At 40.2% G+C, this 18,985-nt stretch overlaps 1 protein-coding gene and 1 long non-coding RNA gene across 2 annotated transcripts in view; one reads left to right on the top strand and one right to left on the bottom strand.

The window, feature by feature from the left end:
- Positions 1 to 18,985, bottom strand: part of LOC146719295 (multiple epidermal growth factor-like domains protein 10) — a 206,963-nt gene that overhangs the window by 76,622 nt on the left and 111,356 nt on the right. Inside the window, exons 7-8 of the mRNA XM_085463041.1 lie at positions 17,409 to 17,529; positions 15,879 to 16,015 (exon numbers count right to left, since the gene is read on the bottom strand). Of these exons, the coding sequence (XP_085319167.1) occupies positions 15,879 to 16,015; positions 17,409 to 17,529 (258 nt within the window). The remainder of the gene's footprint in view (positions 1 to 15,878; positions 16,016 to 17,408; positions 17,530 to 18,985) is intronic.
- Positions 1,753 to 10,276, top strand: LOC146719296 (uncharacterized). The gene is made up of 2 exons (XR_014921361.1): positions 1,753 to 2,482; positions 5,006 to 10,276. It is a non-coding gene; the product is annotated as an uncharacterized LOC146719296 (long non-coding RNA).

Raw genomic sequence — 18,985 nt, 5'->3', positions numbered from 1 at the left:
GTCCTTGCTGCATTTATTACAGATGGTAGATCAATTTCAATTTCTTAACGACACGACTTTCAGATTCCATTCATCTGCTGTAGATGCTTTTTTTTCACCACTTGGGTATGTTGCTGAGTGGTGGTACGGTGATTAGCACTATTGCATCAGATCAAGAAAGTCCTAGTTCAACTTCACCACCTTACCTGGGCCTTTCTGTGTGGAGTTTGCATGTTCTCCATGTGTTTTTGTGGGTTCTCTCCAGATGCTCCGGCTTTCTCCCACAGTCTAAAGATATGTGGGGTTCGGTTAAGTAATGATTCTAAATTGTCCATAGGTGTGAATGTGAATGGTTGTCTCTTTCTACGTGTTAACCCTGCGACAGGGCGTATCCTGCCTCTCGCCCTATGGTACCTGGGATAGGCTCCAGCCACCCTGCGACCCTGCCAAGGATAAGTGGAACAGCATGGAATTATTATTATTGTAATGAAATATAATTAATGACACCCAGTTACTTCAATCAGAGATCACTAAAGTAAATTGGTGTGTAACATTACTAAACCAATGTCTGACTCTGTAGTTTTCTCTGGTACCCGTCCCCCACCAATTGGACCAGAAGTGACATGTTTAGCTGCATGTTCTCCTTAAATTGCTGGCTGTCTAAGAGACTGGGTCTGCTCCTAGACCACCAAAAGTTACCAAAAAACATTTTAAAAATAAAAAAATCACAAAGAAAGAACAATAATTATCCACAACTACACCAAAGAGTAAAGCAGTGAAATGCTGTTTATTAAACATTCTCTCTCTCCGTCTTAGTACACGAGTTAATAATTAATCAATAAATCGATTTCCTCTGCCTTACAGAAACCTGCTCACAGCAGGATGATTATGTTAATGACAGCAATCTTCCTCTGCAGCTTATAACCCAACCAAAGATGCAGAAAGTTTTAGTTCATTTGAAAGCCTGACAGGTAGCTGGACAACTCAAAAACAGTTTTATTTGCTGTTATCTATTGTCCATCTGGGCCTTACTCATCTGGGTGATTTCAACATCCATCTAGATACTAAAAATGACAGCCTTAACACAATTTAATCTATTATTAGACTCAGTTGACTCAAAAGTCATTTCTGTGCTTGTCCTGCTACATCTCACTGCAGCATAATATTTTAATACAATGATTAGAACATGCTATGGGTATTAAAGGTACTGCAATGCAGTGGGCTGAACCATATCTATCTATTAGACACCAATTTGTTCCTGTAAATAAATTGTCCTGTTTAAACACTCAGGTTAATTATAGAGTTCAGCATAGTTTTGTGCTGGGACCAATTCTGTTTACATTAAACTTGATTCCTTTAGGCAGGATCATTAGAAAACACAGCATACACTTTTACTGCTATACAGATGATACCCAACTTTATTTGTCCATGAAGCCAGATAACACAAACCAATTAGCTAAGCTTTATGTCTTTAAGACATAAAGAGTTGAATGACCTCAAGGTTTCTGCTTCTACATTCAGATAAAACTGAGATTGTTGTACTCTTAAAATCTTAAATCTTAAATGATAATGAAATGATGGGCCCAATGATAACCCTGAGAAAAGAAAATTGTGCGGTCTCATTGGAGTTACAAGATGTTTTTCAGTTTCCAACCATGGGGGATCTGGATCCAACCAATGTCTAATGTGCTGTATGGTAAAAGACCAATGATATAGTTTGGATTTTGGTACTAACCAACCTCCTTCTAGTCTTTGTTTGGGGCGATCGTGATATTATTCTGTTATTATATGTTACCTTATATATGTAATCAAAGTAGTTGAATTAGAATACTGCTGTAGATCATATTATACCCTTTAATATAGAGTGTGTGAGCTGTATGTAGTTTAGTTCTCATTATACTTTTGAGTTAACAGAACATATTCACATATTAGTTCATTAGATAAATGTGCATCACTCTGTATCCTTGATCTGCTGGGAATGTGTGACACTGTTTTCTTGACATGCTTAATTGTTGAATCATGAAGAGAAGGTTGTAAGCAGGAGACTCTGTGTCTAAAGACAGGGGAGATAGACAGACCACATTCCACACCCCCACCTTACAGAAAGCAGAGAAACAACTGCCGAGGTCATAACTTAGGCGCTGTAACAGAGAAAAAATGTGATGTTTTGGCTTTTACGACTAGCTGGGGGCCACTAGAGACTATAAAAAGCTGAGCAACCCGTCACCATTTTGAGACATGTGCCTGACCCTCTGGTAGCATCTCTCCCGTCCGGACGTTGTAATGCTCTAACTGTTGAATTGTATGGAAATAAATGATTGTTGATTGAGCATTGATACACCGAGTATTGTCCTTCCTTCAGCCCAAAGATTCAAAGAACTGCGTGTTTTCAACAACTTGGTGCCGTGTGACCCGGATCTTTGGTGTGCTGAGGAGGTGTAGATTTGACCTTTGGTGAGATCGTGAGGCGAGGTGAACAGAGGACCGGTCCAAAAATAAAAAGGTAAGCACAGCCTGTTGTATTATAAATACCAAATGTGCATATTGGGCTTTCCAAATTAATCTGTTCGCTGAGTCACATGTATTTTCACAGTAAATTTGTCGGTGTCTGGTTTTTGGCGCAAGATACTAACAACATAAGTTGAGGCTGAATTCCAGTGTGTTAAATAAACTGCTTCTACCGAGATACTAATAACATACTACGTTGGTCTAGTCGCAGTAATCTGCTTCTACCGAGATACTAATAACATACTACGTTGGACTAGTTGCAGCCACTTTACCTTCCACATTTAATTTTGTCTAATACTGGCTTCTGTAGCAATAATACATTAGAATTTATTCTGAAGACGCGGCCATTAGTCCAGTACATTGAAGTCGAGGTTTGTTTATTTTGTTTATGGTGTCAGTGACGTCCTGGCTTTTGCCGGCTATGAAATAGAAGTTGATTTAAGGAAAAGCAGATGCTGGCTTCACGGTGCAGTTGAACGCTGGCAACGCGAGAGCGAAACACGTCCGTAGGTTTGGTTTATGATATGGCGTGTTCCGGTGGTGCGGCCGTGAAGTGCAGTAGTGGTTGGTGCTAGTTTTAGTACATTGGATAGAGGTTTTGACGGTGGTTTGTGGCGTCAGTCGAGTATAAAGGGCTGCGGTCATAATACAAAGTAAAAATTTAGTACATAGCAACACCTGGTTTATGATGTCAGGTATAACTTCGGGGATGCAAGCATCACTTTTATGATGCGACTTTGCCCCGTGGTGGCGGTCATAATCGCAGAGAAAGGGGTATTTTGGTCTATGGTGCAGTGTGCTTTAAGAAGATCTAATAGTTGAGCTCAGAGGTTTCTGTGTAAAATTCCCGCTGAGGAAAAGTGTTGTGTGTGAGTGTGAAAGCGCGCTCTGGGGGAGAGAGTGTGTGTGAAGCTGCGAGGCGCGCTCTGGGTGCTGTCTTGTGGGTAAAGCGCGCACTGAGTGAGAGTGTGAGTGAGGCGCGCTCTGAGTGTGTTTTTTATGTGGAGTGTGAAGCGTGAACACAGTGACAGTGACGGTTAATGTGTTTGATTAGGAGGACATTAGAGCAAATACACATTTTAGGATCAAAGGTTGATGCCTAGTGTACCTGTGGAACATTTGCCTATGGAGTAGCGACCCTCCTGTCCGTGGACGCGTGGCCAGGACCGGCGTCGTCCGGGTGCTGAGGTGGTGACTTGGGGAGGTGAGGGCCCCCGCATAGCCACGGAAATAACACTGGAACGGCCGTGTAATCACGGGTTCACATTTATTTCCGGACTAGAACAAGACACATTTTGCGAACAAACGTTGAGTCTAGATTAGTAAAGAAATAAAAAGGTTGAATTCCTCGTTTCAGTGGTTGAAATTGTTGTGTGCCTGTCCCCTGACGAGTGTGAAATTAAAATAAAGAGGGAATTTGGAGCCACATAGAGATAGACGGGCATAATTGGGTGTATTACTCTGTGGTGTAATAAAAATAAAAAGGAGAGATAGTAAGAGGTGTGCAGTGGAGAATTATAGAGGAGTAGAGAGAGGAATGTGTTGGGAGACTGGCGTACAGTTTACGCTGTCAAGGTAGGCGTGTTGCCTGCTTATCGGTTTAAAAGTGATGAAAATGAAATTAAAATAAATCTCTTAGTGTGTTAATACAGGAAGCTGCGGACCTGGACCAACTGCCCCCACAAGCACAGCGGCCGAAGCAAAATTATAGGTAATGGGAACCACACCCAGCACGAATCAGCAGCTGTGAAAAAGACAGCAGCGAGGAGAGAATTAGAGGAGAAATTAAGAGAAGTTTTAACACATAAAATTGGGGCCAACGGACTTGTGGAGGTTGGGAAGGCGTCCGGAGCATCACAACAAAAAGGTGAAACAAAAACACACAAGCAGAGAAATCTGAGAGAAAGGCTCCTTTTAAGGTAACGCCTAGTTTGAGAAAAGATAAAATTAACCTGCTTTTATACAAATGCACATACACGCAATGAAGAAACAGCTTACACTCATGAACACGTGAAGATTTTCCAGCAAGGTTAAAGAAAAATTAACATACTTAAATGATGAAGTCTATACATTACTGACAAAGAAACCCTCTGGGTTGCAGGACAACAATTTAACTAAAAAAAAAAAAAAAAAAAAGGAACACTGGTCTAACCAACCAGGCAAGACACAACAAATTTAGTGGTTAAAAGATTCAAATTGTGACATGTTTTCTGTTGATTGATTAATAAAAGTGATTACTGAATGAAAGAAAATTCCTTTTTTGGGCTTTTAAACATGATCTTAAGAATTTTAATATGTACCTGTGTTGTCCTGTCAACTTGGTGGGTTAGGAGTTGATTATATCGGGAGACAAAAAACAAAAAAAGGGGGAGAGAAGGCTGACACAGGGCCTGGCCCCATTGTCTCCCCTCTGAATAACACAGCCAACACAACAACATTTTCCTGTTCGTTTGTTTTTGTTTTTTGTTTGTTTTTGTTTTGTTTTGTTTTTGTTTTTTCTATACATATTTAATTACAGGCTGCTTTGCCGGCCCTGAAAGCCGAGGCTGACTGGACTCCTGCTCTCCCCCATACGTGACACTGACCAAATGCTGCAACAGCTGGACCCACAACAACGACCTGAGAATGTCAACAGACCTGCAGGAATGTGATCTCATGCAGCAGAGACGGAGAGCACTAAACCTAAGGCCCGTTTCACTACACGGGGGAAAATTCCCAGACTGCGTCAGCTGACAGAGCTGTGACGAGACGCCCGCCAAGCCCGAATGAAAAGTAAGGCCGAGCGAAAGAATGCTGACCTTGATAACTTTGCATTCACACTGTGCAGGACAGTGATGGACCAACACGGGTGATCGGGTGGCGAAAAAGGGCGTGACCGAGACAGGAGGAGTAACTGAGGTCAGAAGGCACCTCAGAATGGACAAAAACACAGAAGAAGATGCAGGTTTCACCTGCGGTGAACATCGACACTGGAGAAAGGACTGCCCCAATTGGGGTCAGAACCAGGACGGACTGAATTTTGAGCAGCAGCAGCAGCAATGGTCGCAAACAAACTGAAAAAGGAGGGGGGCAGGACCCCAGGGCACGCTTCAGGCCGTGGTTTACCCAGAACACCAGAACAGGAAAGTGATGAACACACACACACACACACACACACACACACACACACACACGTCTCCAAACACACAGATTCAGAATGAAGTGAAATACACACATGAACACGCGCACTCGTTGAGTGAGTGAGAAATGACACACACACACATATACACACACACACACACACACACACACACACGCTGATGCAATGAAGAATGCTTTGCTTATGCTGATATGCAAAATGCTGCACACAAACATCCCAATGCATAATTTTTATGAGGAGCCATTGATTACTTAGAATGTGTTATATGTCACCCAGAGGGCATTTATGTAGATTTTAGGAATAAGGTCTAAAAAGTTTGGTTATGAAAACAATGTCTGTGCGTGATGTCTGTTTATGGCTCAAGGCCTTGACTGAGTTCTTTGCTGTGCTTCACACAGCCCTGATGAGGAACAGTGGCACAGAGTGAAATTGATGAATTAATAGTGTAAGTTTAGGTCGGAGTACGGCATTTTCTGTGATTGAGTTTTAATTCAAGGAGGAACAAAAGGTGTTACGGCACCTGAGGTTCTCATTCCCACACAATATTGTCCCGGCAGGAAGCAAAATGTTCCTGTGAATTTCTGGTTGATTGTTTGGTTTTGTTTAGCGCTAGCTTGATTTTATCAGTGAGCTTTGGCTTGTGTTCTTTCTCGTAAGCGAGAGAGGGATAGTTTTATGCTTGGACATGTCTGCAACGGGCCCTAGTTTGTGTTATTTTAGTAGTATTTTGTTGGTTATGTCTGTTTTCGTTTTTGTTACAGTGCACTGGAGAAAAAAAAAAACATCTGAGAGGTGTGATCCACCAGTGGTGATATGTTGATATTTTGTGAGTTCATGATTTAACAATCAGCTCTTTAAACAAGGCCTGAAAGATTGAAATTTAAAGCGCTATAAAATATTATTACTGTAAACAGTTGCAAAGTGTGCTTCTCCATGATTGTAATTGGCTTGGGAGAAATTCACTTATAGGGAACACTGATCTAAAAGGATTGCACCGAGTCAATCCGGCCCAAAAAACAACAAGGAATTGTTTTCCTTTAAAATGATGACGTCATCTTGCTGGTGATGGAGGCTCGAATAGGTTGCGCGGGAGACTCCATTATCAGCAACATCTGGTATGAATGTGTATGGAGGTATGCATGTGAATGGACTGTGATGGACTGACGACTAAAAGCTTTGACTGACTTGATACTGAGACAATGACTGCACCAACTTTAGGATTAGTAAATGCCAATAAACAATTCATAAACAATTCACCCAGCCGACAAGAGAAGGGTGGATGCTTCGCTTTGTTTTGTTTTGTTTTTTCAGGAGCAGGAGGATAAGAGAGACTGGAGGAGGAGACTCTAGCTTCACATAAGTATGAACTGCAGACTTAACACTTTGGTTGCTGATTTTGAGTTACTGATGTTTGCATTAAGAAAACTGTGCTATAGTAGCTGTGTTTTGATTAAGGTATCATGTTATATTATTGGGAATGCCAACTGCTACAGTGGAGAAGACTTTTGATACCACTCATGACTGGAATATGTTATTATTAACCATAGCAGGCCACTGTAAAAAGTCAATTAAATTTTATAGAGGAAAATCGCCAAAATTGAACAATACCTATGAATGACTGGCCACATTCAGAATAGAGATATGCAATAATAAACATTGGTCCACATGATTTAGGTTCTCACTTGAAATAGTAAGTTATTAAATGTAGAATATAATCGACAGGGACATTTGATAGGATGTGGTACTGAAAAAGAACAAGAGCAAAGTAAATAAAGAAAATATTGTGTTTAGTTTGGATAAATTCAAATTAAAATGTACCATTACACTCAGAGGATCAATATGGAATAAAACATATGCAAAATTTGTAGGAAGTACATGACTGATAACTGTTCTGTCCTGAGCGTTTGTTTCTAGAGCACCCACTTGACCACACCAACAGTTTCTCGCCACCGAGGAGGGGTACTTGCAAAAAGAATAAAATAAAAATCTGAGTTTAACAAAACATTTTAAATGTAAATATCAAGCTTACCTTTCTTTTTCCATGAAATATGCTTGTGGGCACGCCAGCCATTTTGAAAAGGTGGGCAAAACAATTGGCAAGGCCACACCCCCACACATGTGATATAATTTTAAAGGTACTGTTGCCCTCTCTAAGAAACATCAGGACTTAGAGGAGTGGCAAGTAGAGTATGCGAGCTACAAGCAAAAACTAAAATGTGTACTACAATGTGCAAAAATGAAATACTGGGTCATCAGGGGGACATGAGGGACATTTATAAAACTAAAAGTCCCACTAACCTTAAAGTGCACTTGAAAAGCTCACACAAGAAGGTTAACCTAGCTTACCTAGAAGACCTCATCAGGGGGAGCACACTCCCCCTTCTTGAAGAGCTCACCCACTCAACCCGCATCCCCAGAAAACAGCTAACCCCAGATAAGGCAGCGTGATGGATCCCGAGACAACAGGACTGGGACATCTAAATAAAGGTGTGAAACAATCGCCTTCAAAAGGTTATCAATTCACTTCAACCAAAATTAGGACCACACGGTGCGGCAAGAGTTAATAGTTATTAGTCTCAACACCCAAGGATAACCAGAAGAGCATGACTGATATGATGGAACTGGGATTTTGTTACACTTAATTTTGGCAAAACACAAATAAAACTAAATTGAAACTAAGGATTTTCAGAAAATAAAAACTAAACTAAACTAGCAAACAATTGGTAAAAACTGATTAAAACTGATGAAAATTGCAAAACTATTACAACCCTGGTCCAGACTAAGATGGTGTTGGACATCTTCAGGGCAGAAAAGGGTTGGTGTGACCAAGGTGTGGTTTGGCTTGTTGTATGTACATTTCAAAATGTTACAGCTCTGGATGGACCAGTTACCAGGGCATGGAAGGAGGACAGACTTTATTACATGAGGAGAAGGGACATTTTCGGGATCGAAGATCCTCAGGGATGACAAGGCTGGAGCAACGGTACTCGAGAGAAGAATTTCTGATACTTTCTGAGATATGATGTCACCAACCTTCTCTTTTAATTGTCTAGCTCCAATGAATTGACACATGGGAGTGTGTCAAAAAGGGGGAGTTGAGTTTGAACATCAAACAATGGTGATATGAAAATTTCTATGAGTTTATTTTTGTGTTTAATAAATTAGCTATGGTAAAACTTAAGCTTATAATGTGTTAGACTTAGAAAGGGTTCACTAATTTTTGATTTCTTTTACACACACATAGATTATGATTAGAATAGGTCCTGAACATAATATTTTAAACCAAATTTGAATCGTTAGAACAACAATGGATAACAATATTAGATTATCAAGGCTAGGGAGAGAGGTGTTTTGGTTTTCTGTCTCTTGCAGAGAAAGGAACAGACACCAGACGGGGACCCGGAGATGTGAGGACCCTTCACAGCAGGGACAGATGTAGGGACTGCCGAGACAGCAACTGGGGTCAAGTGTCATGACGTTTGGGCTCCTGGAGAAGATGGATCCCACAGACACAGCAATAACCATGAAGGGGTTGGCGAAAACCAGGAACACCAGACCAACGAGGTTCGAGAGGCGCTTGGCAAAAAGGGGGACACGCCGGTGAACCCAAAACACACAGATCTTTGTTTGAAATCGGGGCAGAATAATCCCCAGAACTGTGCAATGACTAAAGGGTGGTCTAACCCCGGAGGTCGAAGAAAGAAGCTGAGAATCACCCAACCGGAAGACACTGGTAGCTGCAGCAATAAAAATAAAGGTTAAAAGCTCCTTAGACAGAGGTTCTAGTCTAAGTACATTTGAAAGGTATAAGGGGGCATTAAAATGGGGGTGGAAAACTGGAGCACCAAAATAAAGCTGTGGGAAAATGGGGAGTGATGGGAGTGTCATCTGTAACTGCTGTTATGGTTGTAAATCTAACTTTGCTTGCATCTGAACTGCGTGAACACAGAGGTCATCCCCCATATGGTCCACCCGTTAAAGGGGGACAGAGGGCCTCAGGATCAAGAAAACCTGGACCTTGCAACGCTGAAGTGCTTGTTATTAGTGATCTCTTTAATGAGAGATCAAAAGAGGGTATTGTGATATTATTCTGTTATTATATGTTACCTTATATATGTAATCAAAGTAGTTGAATTAGAATACTGCTGTAGATCATATTATACCCTTTAATATAGAGTGTGTGAGCTGTATGTAGTTTAGTTCTCATTATACTTTTGAGTTAACAGAACATATTCACATATTAGTTCATTAGATAAATGTGCATCACTCTGTATCCTTGATCTGCTGGGAATGTGTGACACTGTTTTCTTGACATGCTTAATTGTTGAATCATGAAGAGAAGGTTGTAAGCAGGAGACTCTGTGTCTAAAGACAGGGGAGATAGACAGACCACATTCCACACCCCCACCTTACAGAAAGCAGAGAAACAACTGCCGAGGTCATAACTTAGGCGCTGTAACAGAGAAAAAATGTGATGTTTTGGCTTTTACGACTAGCTGGGGGCCACTAGAGACTATAAAAAGCTGAGCAACCCGTCACCATTTTGAGACATGTGCCTGACCCTCTGGTAGCATCTCTCCCGTCCGGACGTTGTAATGCTCTAACTGTTGAATTGTATGGAAATAAATGATTGTTGATTGAGCATTGATACACCGAGTATTGTCCTTCCTTCAGCCCAAAGATTCAAAGAACTGCGTGTTTTCAACAATACCCAACTTTATTTGTCCATGAAGCCAGATAACACAAACCAATTAGCTAAGCTTTATGTCTTTAAGACATAAAGAGTTGAATGACCTCAAGGTTTCTGCTTCTACATTCAGATAAAACTGAGATTGTTGTACTCTTAAAATCTTAAATCTTAAATGATAATGAAATGATGGGCCCAATGATAACCCTGAGAAAAGAAAATTGTGCGGTCTCATTGGAGTTACAAGATGTTTTTCAGTTTCCAACCATGGGGGATCTGGATCCAACCAATGTCTAATGTGCTGTATGGTAAAAGACCAATGATATAGTTTGGATTTTGGTACTAACCAACCTCCTTCTAGTCTTTGTTTGGGGCGATCGTGGCTCAAGAGTTGGCAGTTCGTCTTGTAATCGTAAGGTTGCCGGTTCGAGCTCCGACAGTCTCAGTTGTTGTGTCCTTGGGTAAGACACTTCACCCGTTGCCTACTGGTGGTGGTCAGAGGGCCCGGTGGCGCCAGTGTCCGGTAGCCTTGCATCTGTCAGTGCGCCCCAGGGTGGCTGTGGCTACAATGTAGCTTGCCGTGAATGGGTGGATGACTGAGTGTGCGCTTTGGGGTCCTTAGGGACTAGTAAAGCGCTATACAAATGCAGGCCTTTTTTTTTTTTTGTAGCACTGTCCACTCTATATGTGAACAGCTGTTATTCCATATAAATTACTTAAACAAAGAGTCAAGTTTTTTCCAGTAATCAACTCGGGGAGGTAAAGGAAGCACTGAACTTTTCTATTTTTTTAAATAGTAGAGTAATTGTTCTTAAAAGTAGAAGCTACAGAGGACACTATTTGAATACCTAAATAATTTATATTTTATATATATATATATATATATATATATATATATGATATTTATATAAATAGTTGCACAATGTTGACATCTAATTGGATATTGAGAGTCTGAATTAAGCAACATAGGGGCAGATTGTGTGAGGTTGATTTTACAACCTGACAGTTTGCCAAAAGTACCTATGATGTTCAACAGTGTGGACAAGGACAACTGAAAAGCCAATATGTATACTAAGGTTTCATCAGGGTATAATGAAATATGGTGTATATCCTACAGTACAAAGTGGGGGGGGGGGGGGGGGGGGGGGGTTCTAAGGTTTGTATGGAGCAATTAAAATAAGTAGTGAGAGTGAGCATCCCCGTCTTGTTCCACCAGAGTATACTAAATATAGATGAGGAAAACTCTAATGCAGATACTAGCTGAAGGGTTAGCATATACATTTTTATCATCTTAATAAATTTGGGACCTTTCCATAAATATTTCCACTCCAATTGATCAAACACAAAGAAGCATCAAAGAAGAAAAGTCCAGTCTGAGACTGGGACCTTCTGGACTCACCGATAACATTATGTTGTCAGAAGACAATCTTCCTTTTGTAAAGCCTGTTTGATCACTGTGAAGCAGTTTGCCCAGCACTGTCTCAAGGCATGCAGCTAATATTTTGGCATATAGTTTAACAACTGCATTTATTAAGTAAATGGGTCGGTAATTACCACACTCCTCCAGCATTTCTAAAAGTGTCAAATATAACTCAGGAGGTTTTCCATCAATACCTGATAAACGACCTTTGTTGGTAAGTTCGAGGGCATAATGCAGTTCTCAGAGAATCTCAGGTTTTTACGTGTTCTGGAGAATGAACTGGAAGGTGAATATTCTTAAAGAAAGCTTCTGTTTCCTCCTCAGATAGCGAGTATTCTCACAAATATAGCTGAGCAAAGAAAGTTTTACAGGTATCATCTCTGAAGGTGAGGTAAATATTTTTTATATATTTCTATTATTATTATTATTATTTATATATATATATATCTCACATTCTTTGCATTTTTTGTAATAAGTGCCATGGTCTCTGTGCTTCCCTGGCTGGCTCAATGCCAGGCCAGATGTTTCTATTATTATTGTGCCCTCTCTTTCTGTCTCTCTCCTCCGTCAGAGCTCTGGGCAGAGCTCATCTCGGGCTCCCGCCCTTGGCCCATGCACCTGGCCTAATTACTCACCTGCCGCTGATCTGCCTGATTAGCTGGCCACTATTTAAGATGGCGGTTCAGTGCTTCTTGTCACTCTGGACCTGTTCCCATTTCCTGATTATCTGAGAGTGGATTAGTGGCGAGGTGTGTGTGTGGACCTTTTTCCTTCCTTCCCACAGATCCCTGGAACCCCGGCCCGCTGCATGTTGTGTATATTGCACTTGGTGTTTCTGTAAATAAACTGTTGACTTTCATTTTGAAAAGAAACCTTGGTCTGCACTTGAGTGCGTTCAGTCCTGTGACAATAAGAGCAAAGCTGCTTCTCAAGAAACCGTTAACGACAGCCCATACAAAGAAACCTGAATAAGAAAAACTGCCAATATAAATATTGATGACTTCCTCCAGTTTATGGCTTAACTGGTCAAAAATTCTTTGTTCCCTAAAAGTGTAACATTAAATCTCCATATGTTCGGTTTACACTGGGTGGGGGAAAAGTTAAACTGACTAATAATTGGATTATGATCAAATGGACTTTTTGGGAGGATATTAGCTGATTGAACACACTGAACCAGTTTAGCAGAAGTAAGATTATAGTCTATACTTAAAGACATTTTGTGGGGTGCAGAATAAAAAGTAAATTCTTTAGTGGCTGGGTTCAATGATACAGTCTGAGCTGTTGTCTGTGAAGGTTCTCAGTCATCCAGGTCAGGGTAGTCTAAGGAGCTTGGAAAGAAAAGCGTCTGGACTTCTTTAAGTTGCTTGAAGACGTTTCACCTCTCATCCAAGAAGCTTCTTCAGTTCTAAGGTCAAATGATGGAGAGTCCCAGATATAAACCCCGTGGGAGTTCAATTCAAGGTTCAAGGTTCAAGGTTCTTTATTTGTCACATGCATAGTTATACAAGTATAACACACAAAACACACGCAAAAATTGGGGGGGGGGGGGGAGTTTCCCCCCAAGAGGGACAATGGACCCCCTAATGACCCTCTACCTCAGTGGTTCCCAAACATTTCCCCCCCACAGCTCCATTGCTGTTTATTTCACACCTCAAACATTTAATAAACAATTAAGCAAATACAAGTAATCTGCAATAAATTACAGGTAGCAAGAAAATAAACTACTAACTCTTTTACGCTGCGTCCGCACCTACACGGGTATTTATGAAAACGCAGCTGTTTCGTCCACGTAAACGGTGTTTCGAATCACCGAAAACTGAGATTTTTTAAACTCCTTTTTTGCGTTCACGTGTGGACGTCAAAGGTATGTGCCTTTTTCACGTCACGCTGTGCACCACGTTATTGTTTACCTGAGATGAATTGCAGAATGGCAGATAGAGACGAAATACTGTTAATCTATCTTCAGTTTTACACGCTTACATATAAACACGCAGTTACTGTCCCTCCATTTACAAAGGCAGAGGCGTCACGATGTGATTATTTTACATGTAGTTGTTTTTTTCCTGTGTAATAATGTTCAACATTGCTGTCAATACATTTTTCAAAAAATGCCTCTCTGTGCAAAATGGGTTCAAAAACATAAACAGCTGTTCGTCCCTGATTTAGACAAATCGTGGCAGGATCAGCCTGATGTTATTTGTATCCCACTGTAACTTTACTCTATAAAGAGCTCACATCTCCAAAATGTCAGCAGTAGTTAGTCATTAACTACTCATTAACTAGTCATTTTTCACACATGGTTGTAGTGCTTTATTGATAGAAAGTGTGGTTGGTTTGTTTGATCTGTTGTACCAAGTGTGAAATAAATAAATAAATGAAATGAAATGAAATTACAACAAGTGTTTGTGAACTAAAAATCAAGAATGTGGGATACCCAGGGGGCGGGCTTCACACATTGGGAAGCTCTGCTCTACCTAATCACACGAGCCAAGGTGTGAAAACGGGTGTAGAACCCACTATGAAACCTACCACTGTGAGTGGGCATCAAGGCGTCTGGGGAGGATCTCAAAACTGGATTATAGATGGCAGAGAGTTGGTGTCGTAAACCACCGCCGCTGTTCCAAGATGGTCGCTCACAGTGGACATAGATGCTTCTTTCACTCCTCTTTCAAACCATCTGTCCTCTCTGTCCAAAATGTGAACATTGGTGAAACAAATAAGGTGTGAGGTACACTCCATGGTCCTTCTACGTCACAAACCATGAAGTTGGCTCACTTTAAAATGCACTCCTGTGTTTATTTTCTTTTTGATTTTCTTTTTTGTTGGCTTGAAATGAAATCTCTCTCCTGGTACTGCAGCTTACTGCAACGTCTGCACGAGTGTCCATTGCAGGCATTGAAGAGACAAAGCCTGAAATGGACACATTGGACAAATGGACACGCACACACACACCCAACCCACCGACTGACTCACTCACACATACCCACCCACCAATGACACAAAGACACCCATGCACACATATCAACCCCCTTTGAAGTGCACCCCACCCCCCACTTCCCTCCCATGCCAGCAGCAAATCCAGGCCATACCCAAGTCTTGGGGCTCACCTGCACGCTGCGTCAAAGCCAATCACAAAAATGGGACAAGACAAACTGCTCTGAGTCTAAGACAAGCTACAGCTAGCAACAATCGATAGGTGTTCACATATCCTTTCCCAGAGCCTGTCAACAGGCATACAAGACCATATAGCATGCATGTAGTTCTTCTAATGACTGTCTATACAGTGGGTGCATATGTTTGAGTATATGACGCCTATTTGGAACATCCTTTGTCATATATAGTGTGTTCTATGGAGAGCTTTGTATGCCACAAGTTGCTGTAGTAAGAGCACATTATGTTGAACATGGCAGCATGCATTGTTTGAAAAACGTTGTAGTTATGAATTTTCTCTGCTAGTTTACTGCTAGAAAGCTTTAAAGTTAATAAAAACGCCCTCAGTTTTTAATGGAAGCCCATTAGCCATTACAATTTGTTAACATTTCAGAATTAAAGCCCTTATTTTGATACAGAAAGTTATTCTGTTAAGCATGTCTGAGTCAAATCTTCCAAATAAAAATCCTTGAATAGTTACAGTAAAGGAATTGAATACTCTCACTTTGTTAAAGGAAAAGCATTTGATTGCTTATTGAAAATATTAAATACTTTCATGCTATCCCCCTTAAACTTTTTTAGGCAAACTCTTTACCTCTAGAGAGCAACAGAACAAGTCCAACATTAGCATCAGTTCGTCCAATTTCTCTAGAAATACTTCTAACAACTAAAGACAGGAAGATGGTCATAGATTAATAAATGAAAACACTTTCTGAATGCTTCATTTATAATGGTTTATGCTGCGTATGACTAATATACGCACACAAAGAAACCTAAAAAAACCTCAGTCAAAGATAACTGTTAAAATTTGTATTGCCATACTGTAGTATTTGTATCTGGCCACTGTATTTACTGTTTATTGCATGTTGCTCATCATTGTTGCTCATGTTTTTCTCCCTCTGCTGGTCTTCAAATAAAATTTTTACGTGCAACCACCCAATTTCCCCGTGGAGTACAGTAAACTTTCATCTTACAACCATCATTTTAGGCTGTACCTTTCTCCAATGTAGCCAGCTGTGCACTGGCACTGACCGCTGATATGGTCACATAGCCCTCCGTTACGACACGTGCACTCCTGGGAGCAATTAATGCCAAAAGATCCAAATGGACATGGCTGGGCACACACTGGACCCTGATGGAGAAGAATATATCACGTTTACATGCGCATCAAACATGTCTCGGAAGGAAGCGACATATCAAACATATTAATTATTAGCAAATTAGGTAATGACAGTAATGTCAACAGTATCCAGTGAGCAGTTTCAAACTTCTCTAGTCCAAGAAAAACCCTTGGTTCATGTTTATGGCCTGGATTTAAACTTGAATTTATGGAAAAAAAACCTCAAATTAATTTAAACTAAGACAAATAGTTTAATATATGCAACTTTACATTTCACAATTCTTTAAAGGTAGATTCTGTTATTTGAAAAACTAGGCTCTGATGTCTCATTTTTTCCATCTAAAGTAAAACAAGGAGCAAAAATCTCTGGAATCAGTCCAATAAATAGTAAGCAAGACTGTTATGACTGGATACCTGCAATGTAATCCCATGTGGTAACTACCCACTTCAAAGTAAAAGTACTTGGTGTCTGACAATGTGATGCAAACGACGACGTGACTAAGAGAAATGTCATGGGAGGTGAGCTGTTGCAGGAAGACATTAGTGTAAAATAGACAGATATATTACAGCCTACGCTCACTCCCAGAGCTTCACATATTGCAGGACAAAATACTGACTCTGGTTGACATATTTGTAATGTGAATATTTACCCCGGGATAAAAACAGGCTGCTGCATGGAAATCATAGCTTAATGTTAATTGAAACTAACTAAATCAAACTAACTTGCAATAAGAAAATCTAGTTCCTAATTTAAAATGTGGCACAGTAAAGTGCAACACTTGGTAAAGCTTTCAAAGACTACTGTGGGGGCAGGAACAGACTAAAGCTGTGGGCAACTGTACCACAAATAGATGGAAACACTCCTGTTTTCAAGTTCAAGTTACAAGAAGAGAGGCTTGCTGCAGAATTAGTGAAGCTAAATGTTAATCTTACAATACAGCAAATAAATGAAACTAATTTACATTGAAAACTTTCACAGACACAGTATTTCAGCTCAAGATAGGACCAATGCAGAACATTTATGTACTGCATTGGTCCCATGTTCAGAATAATTTAGGCCCAAATGGTAAAACAGAGCCTAGGACACAAAAATACCAGAATTTTCTGCTATTGTAATATTTCCCTGGCAGTTAATTCAGATAAAAACAAACAAACAAACAAACAAACATTTGACCAAACTATTACAAAATGAAGAGTGTGACCCAGCAGCCAGTGCCACATGTTGAGAAAATGATGATTGATAAATTTTTGTCACTTAAAATGTGGCATGAAAAAAGTTTTTTAAGAAGGTATATTTTATAATACAGTATCATGGCGCTTAACTGTTGCTAATCCTTAAATATTCTTTTCGGCAGATTAGTTGTATGATGCTTATCTGCTTTTGCATGTGTCATGAAGTCCTCACCATCCAGCCAGCAGGACAGGAACACTCCCCAGTGACATGGTGACATGTTCCACCGTTCTGACAGGGACAGTGATGCTCACACAGGGGGCCATGTTTACCTGGAGGACAAGGTTCCTCACAGCTGGCGGGACAGAAAGCAGGAAGAGGTGTTCGCGTCAAGCGGTGAAGCTTTTAATCACTGACAAAGCTCAAAGGTTCGACACAGACAAGTGGAAGGTTAATACAGCTACACTTTAGGTTACTTCAGTAACTTATGAAAGAGTTTATCAGAAGAGAATATAGAAGAGCACTAGAAGTAATTTCAACTGTTGTCACTCTGAAGAAAATATTTATATCAAAACTTACTAACAAACATCTGAGAAAATAATGTCTGCTTAATTCTTTCTTTTCAGTGGCAGGAATAAGCTGTGATATGTTTATAGACTTCCCAAATCATCATTATACCTGACAGCTTAATGGCAAATCCTAAAAAAGCTGGAAAGGGGAAATGAGAGCATATGATACAGATCGATTTAATGACATGGAACATGACAATTTATTTACAGTACGATGCGAGGCTTGAGGAAGCTCTCATTTTCTTTTCTTTTTTATTTTAAAGTGGTCTATAACAAAGATAACACAATCTGACAATTCAATTCAATTGTGAACAGTTGCCTCAAAGTGCTTTAAACTGTAAGGTAAAGACCCTACAATGACACAGAGAAAAGAGAGAAGGCAAACAATCACCAACAAGGTGATTCTCAAAGGGCTGCTGGCCAAAAATTATCTCAGCATTGTGTGCAATGTGTCCTTAAGAGACTGAGGAATCTGAACAAGTCAATGATAAAAGAAGAAATGGCAGGCCTAAAGATGAACAATAACAATTTGCACATTTGCACTATTTGCCTATTTGCACTACTCTGCCTGGTTTACACTCAATGTCACTTACCCATTATATTGTATATTGTATAGCTTTCTTGTTATATGTAAAATTGTATTTATTTAAATTTTTACTTTTTAATTATTTTACTTGCATTTTTAATCACTTTTATATTTAAATATATTTAAATGTTCATTTGCTATTTATCTAGGGATTGAGAGTAACGCAATTTCTATTCTCTGTATGTCCTGTACATGTGGCAGAATCGACAAATAAAGTTGACTTTGACTTTGACTTTGAACTGAAAGTCATGTCCTCCAGAAATAGGAAACAATCCAATAACACAGGACCTGAGATGCAGCTGACCTGGATGAACCAGATACTGTTTGCCGAAGCCTCATCTGGTCTTAATGTAAGGATGACACATATCGGGTCTATGGCTGCAAACCCTTGGTCTTCTCTCAATGAGCTTCATGATGCAGTCCCCTGAAATGGTTTTCACTTCACAGCTGTGGCTTGTCAGGGTTCATTTGTGGAGTTTCTTGCCTTCCTAATGGGGTTGGGACCATCAGTTGTGTTGTGCAGAAGTCAGGTTGGTACACAGCTGACAGCTCTATTTGACAAATGCTAGAATTCATATTATGAAATGACAGTCAGTCTGAAAAATTGCAAAAACTTTGAATGTGTCTCCAAGTACAGTCACAAAAACCATCAAGAG

Source organism: Copadichromis virginalis, linkage group LG1 (genome assembly GCF_057382275.1).
Source record: "Copadichromis virginalis isolate Kocher_CV1m ecotype Utaka linkage group LG1, C_Virginalis_male_GT1.1, whole genome shotgun sequence".
Lineage (NCBI taxonomy): Eukaryota > Metazoa > Chordata > Actinopteri > Cichliformes > Cichlidae > Copadichromis > Copadichromis virginalis.
The sequence above is the reverse complement of the archived record's forward strand: the minus strand, read 5'-3'. Positions and strand labels throughout refer to the sequence as shown.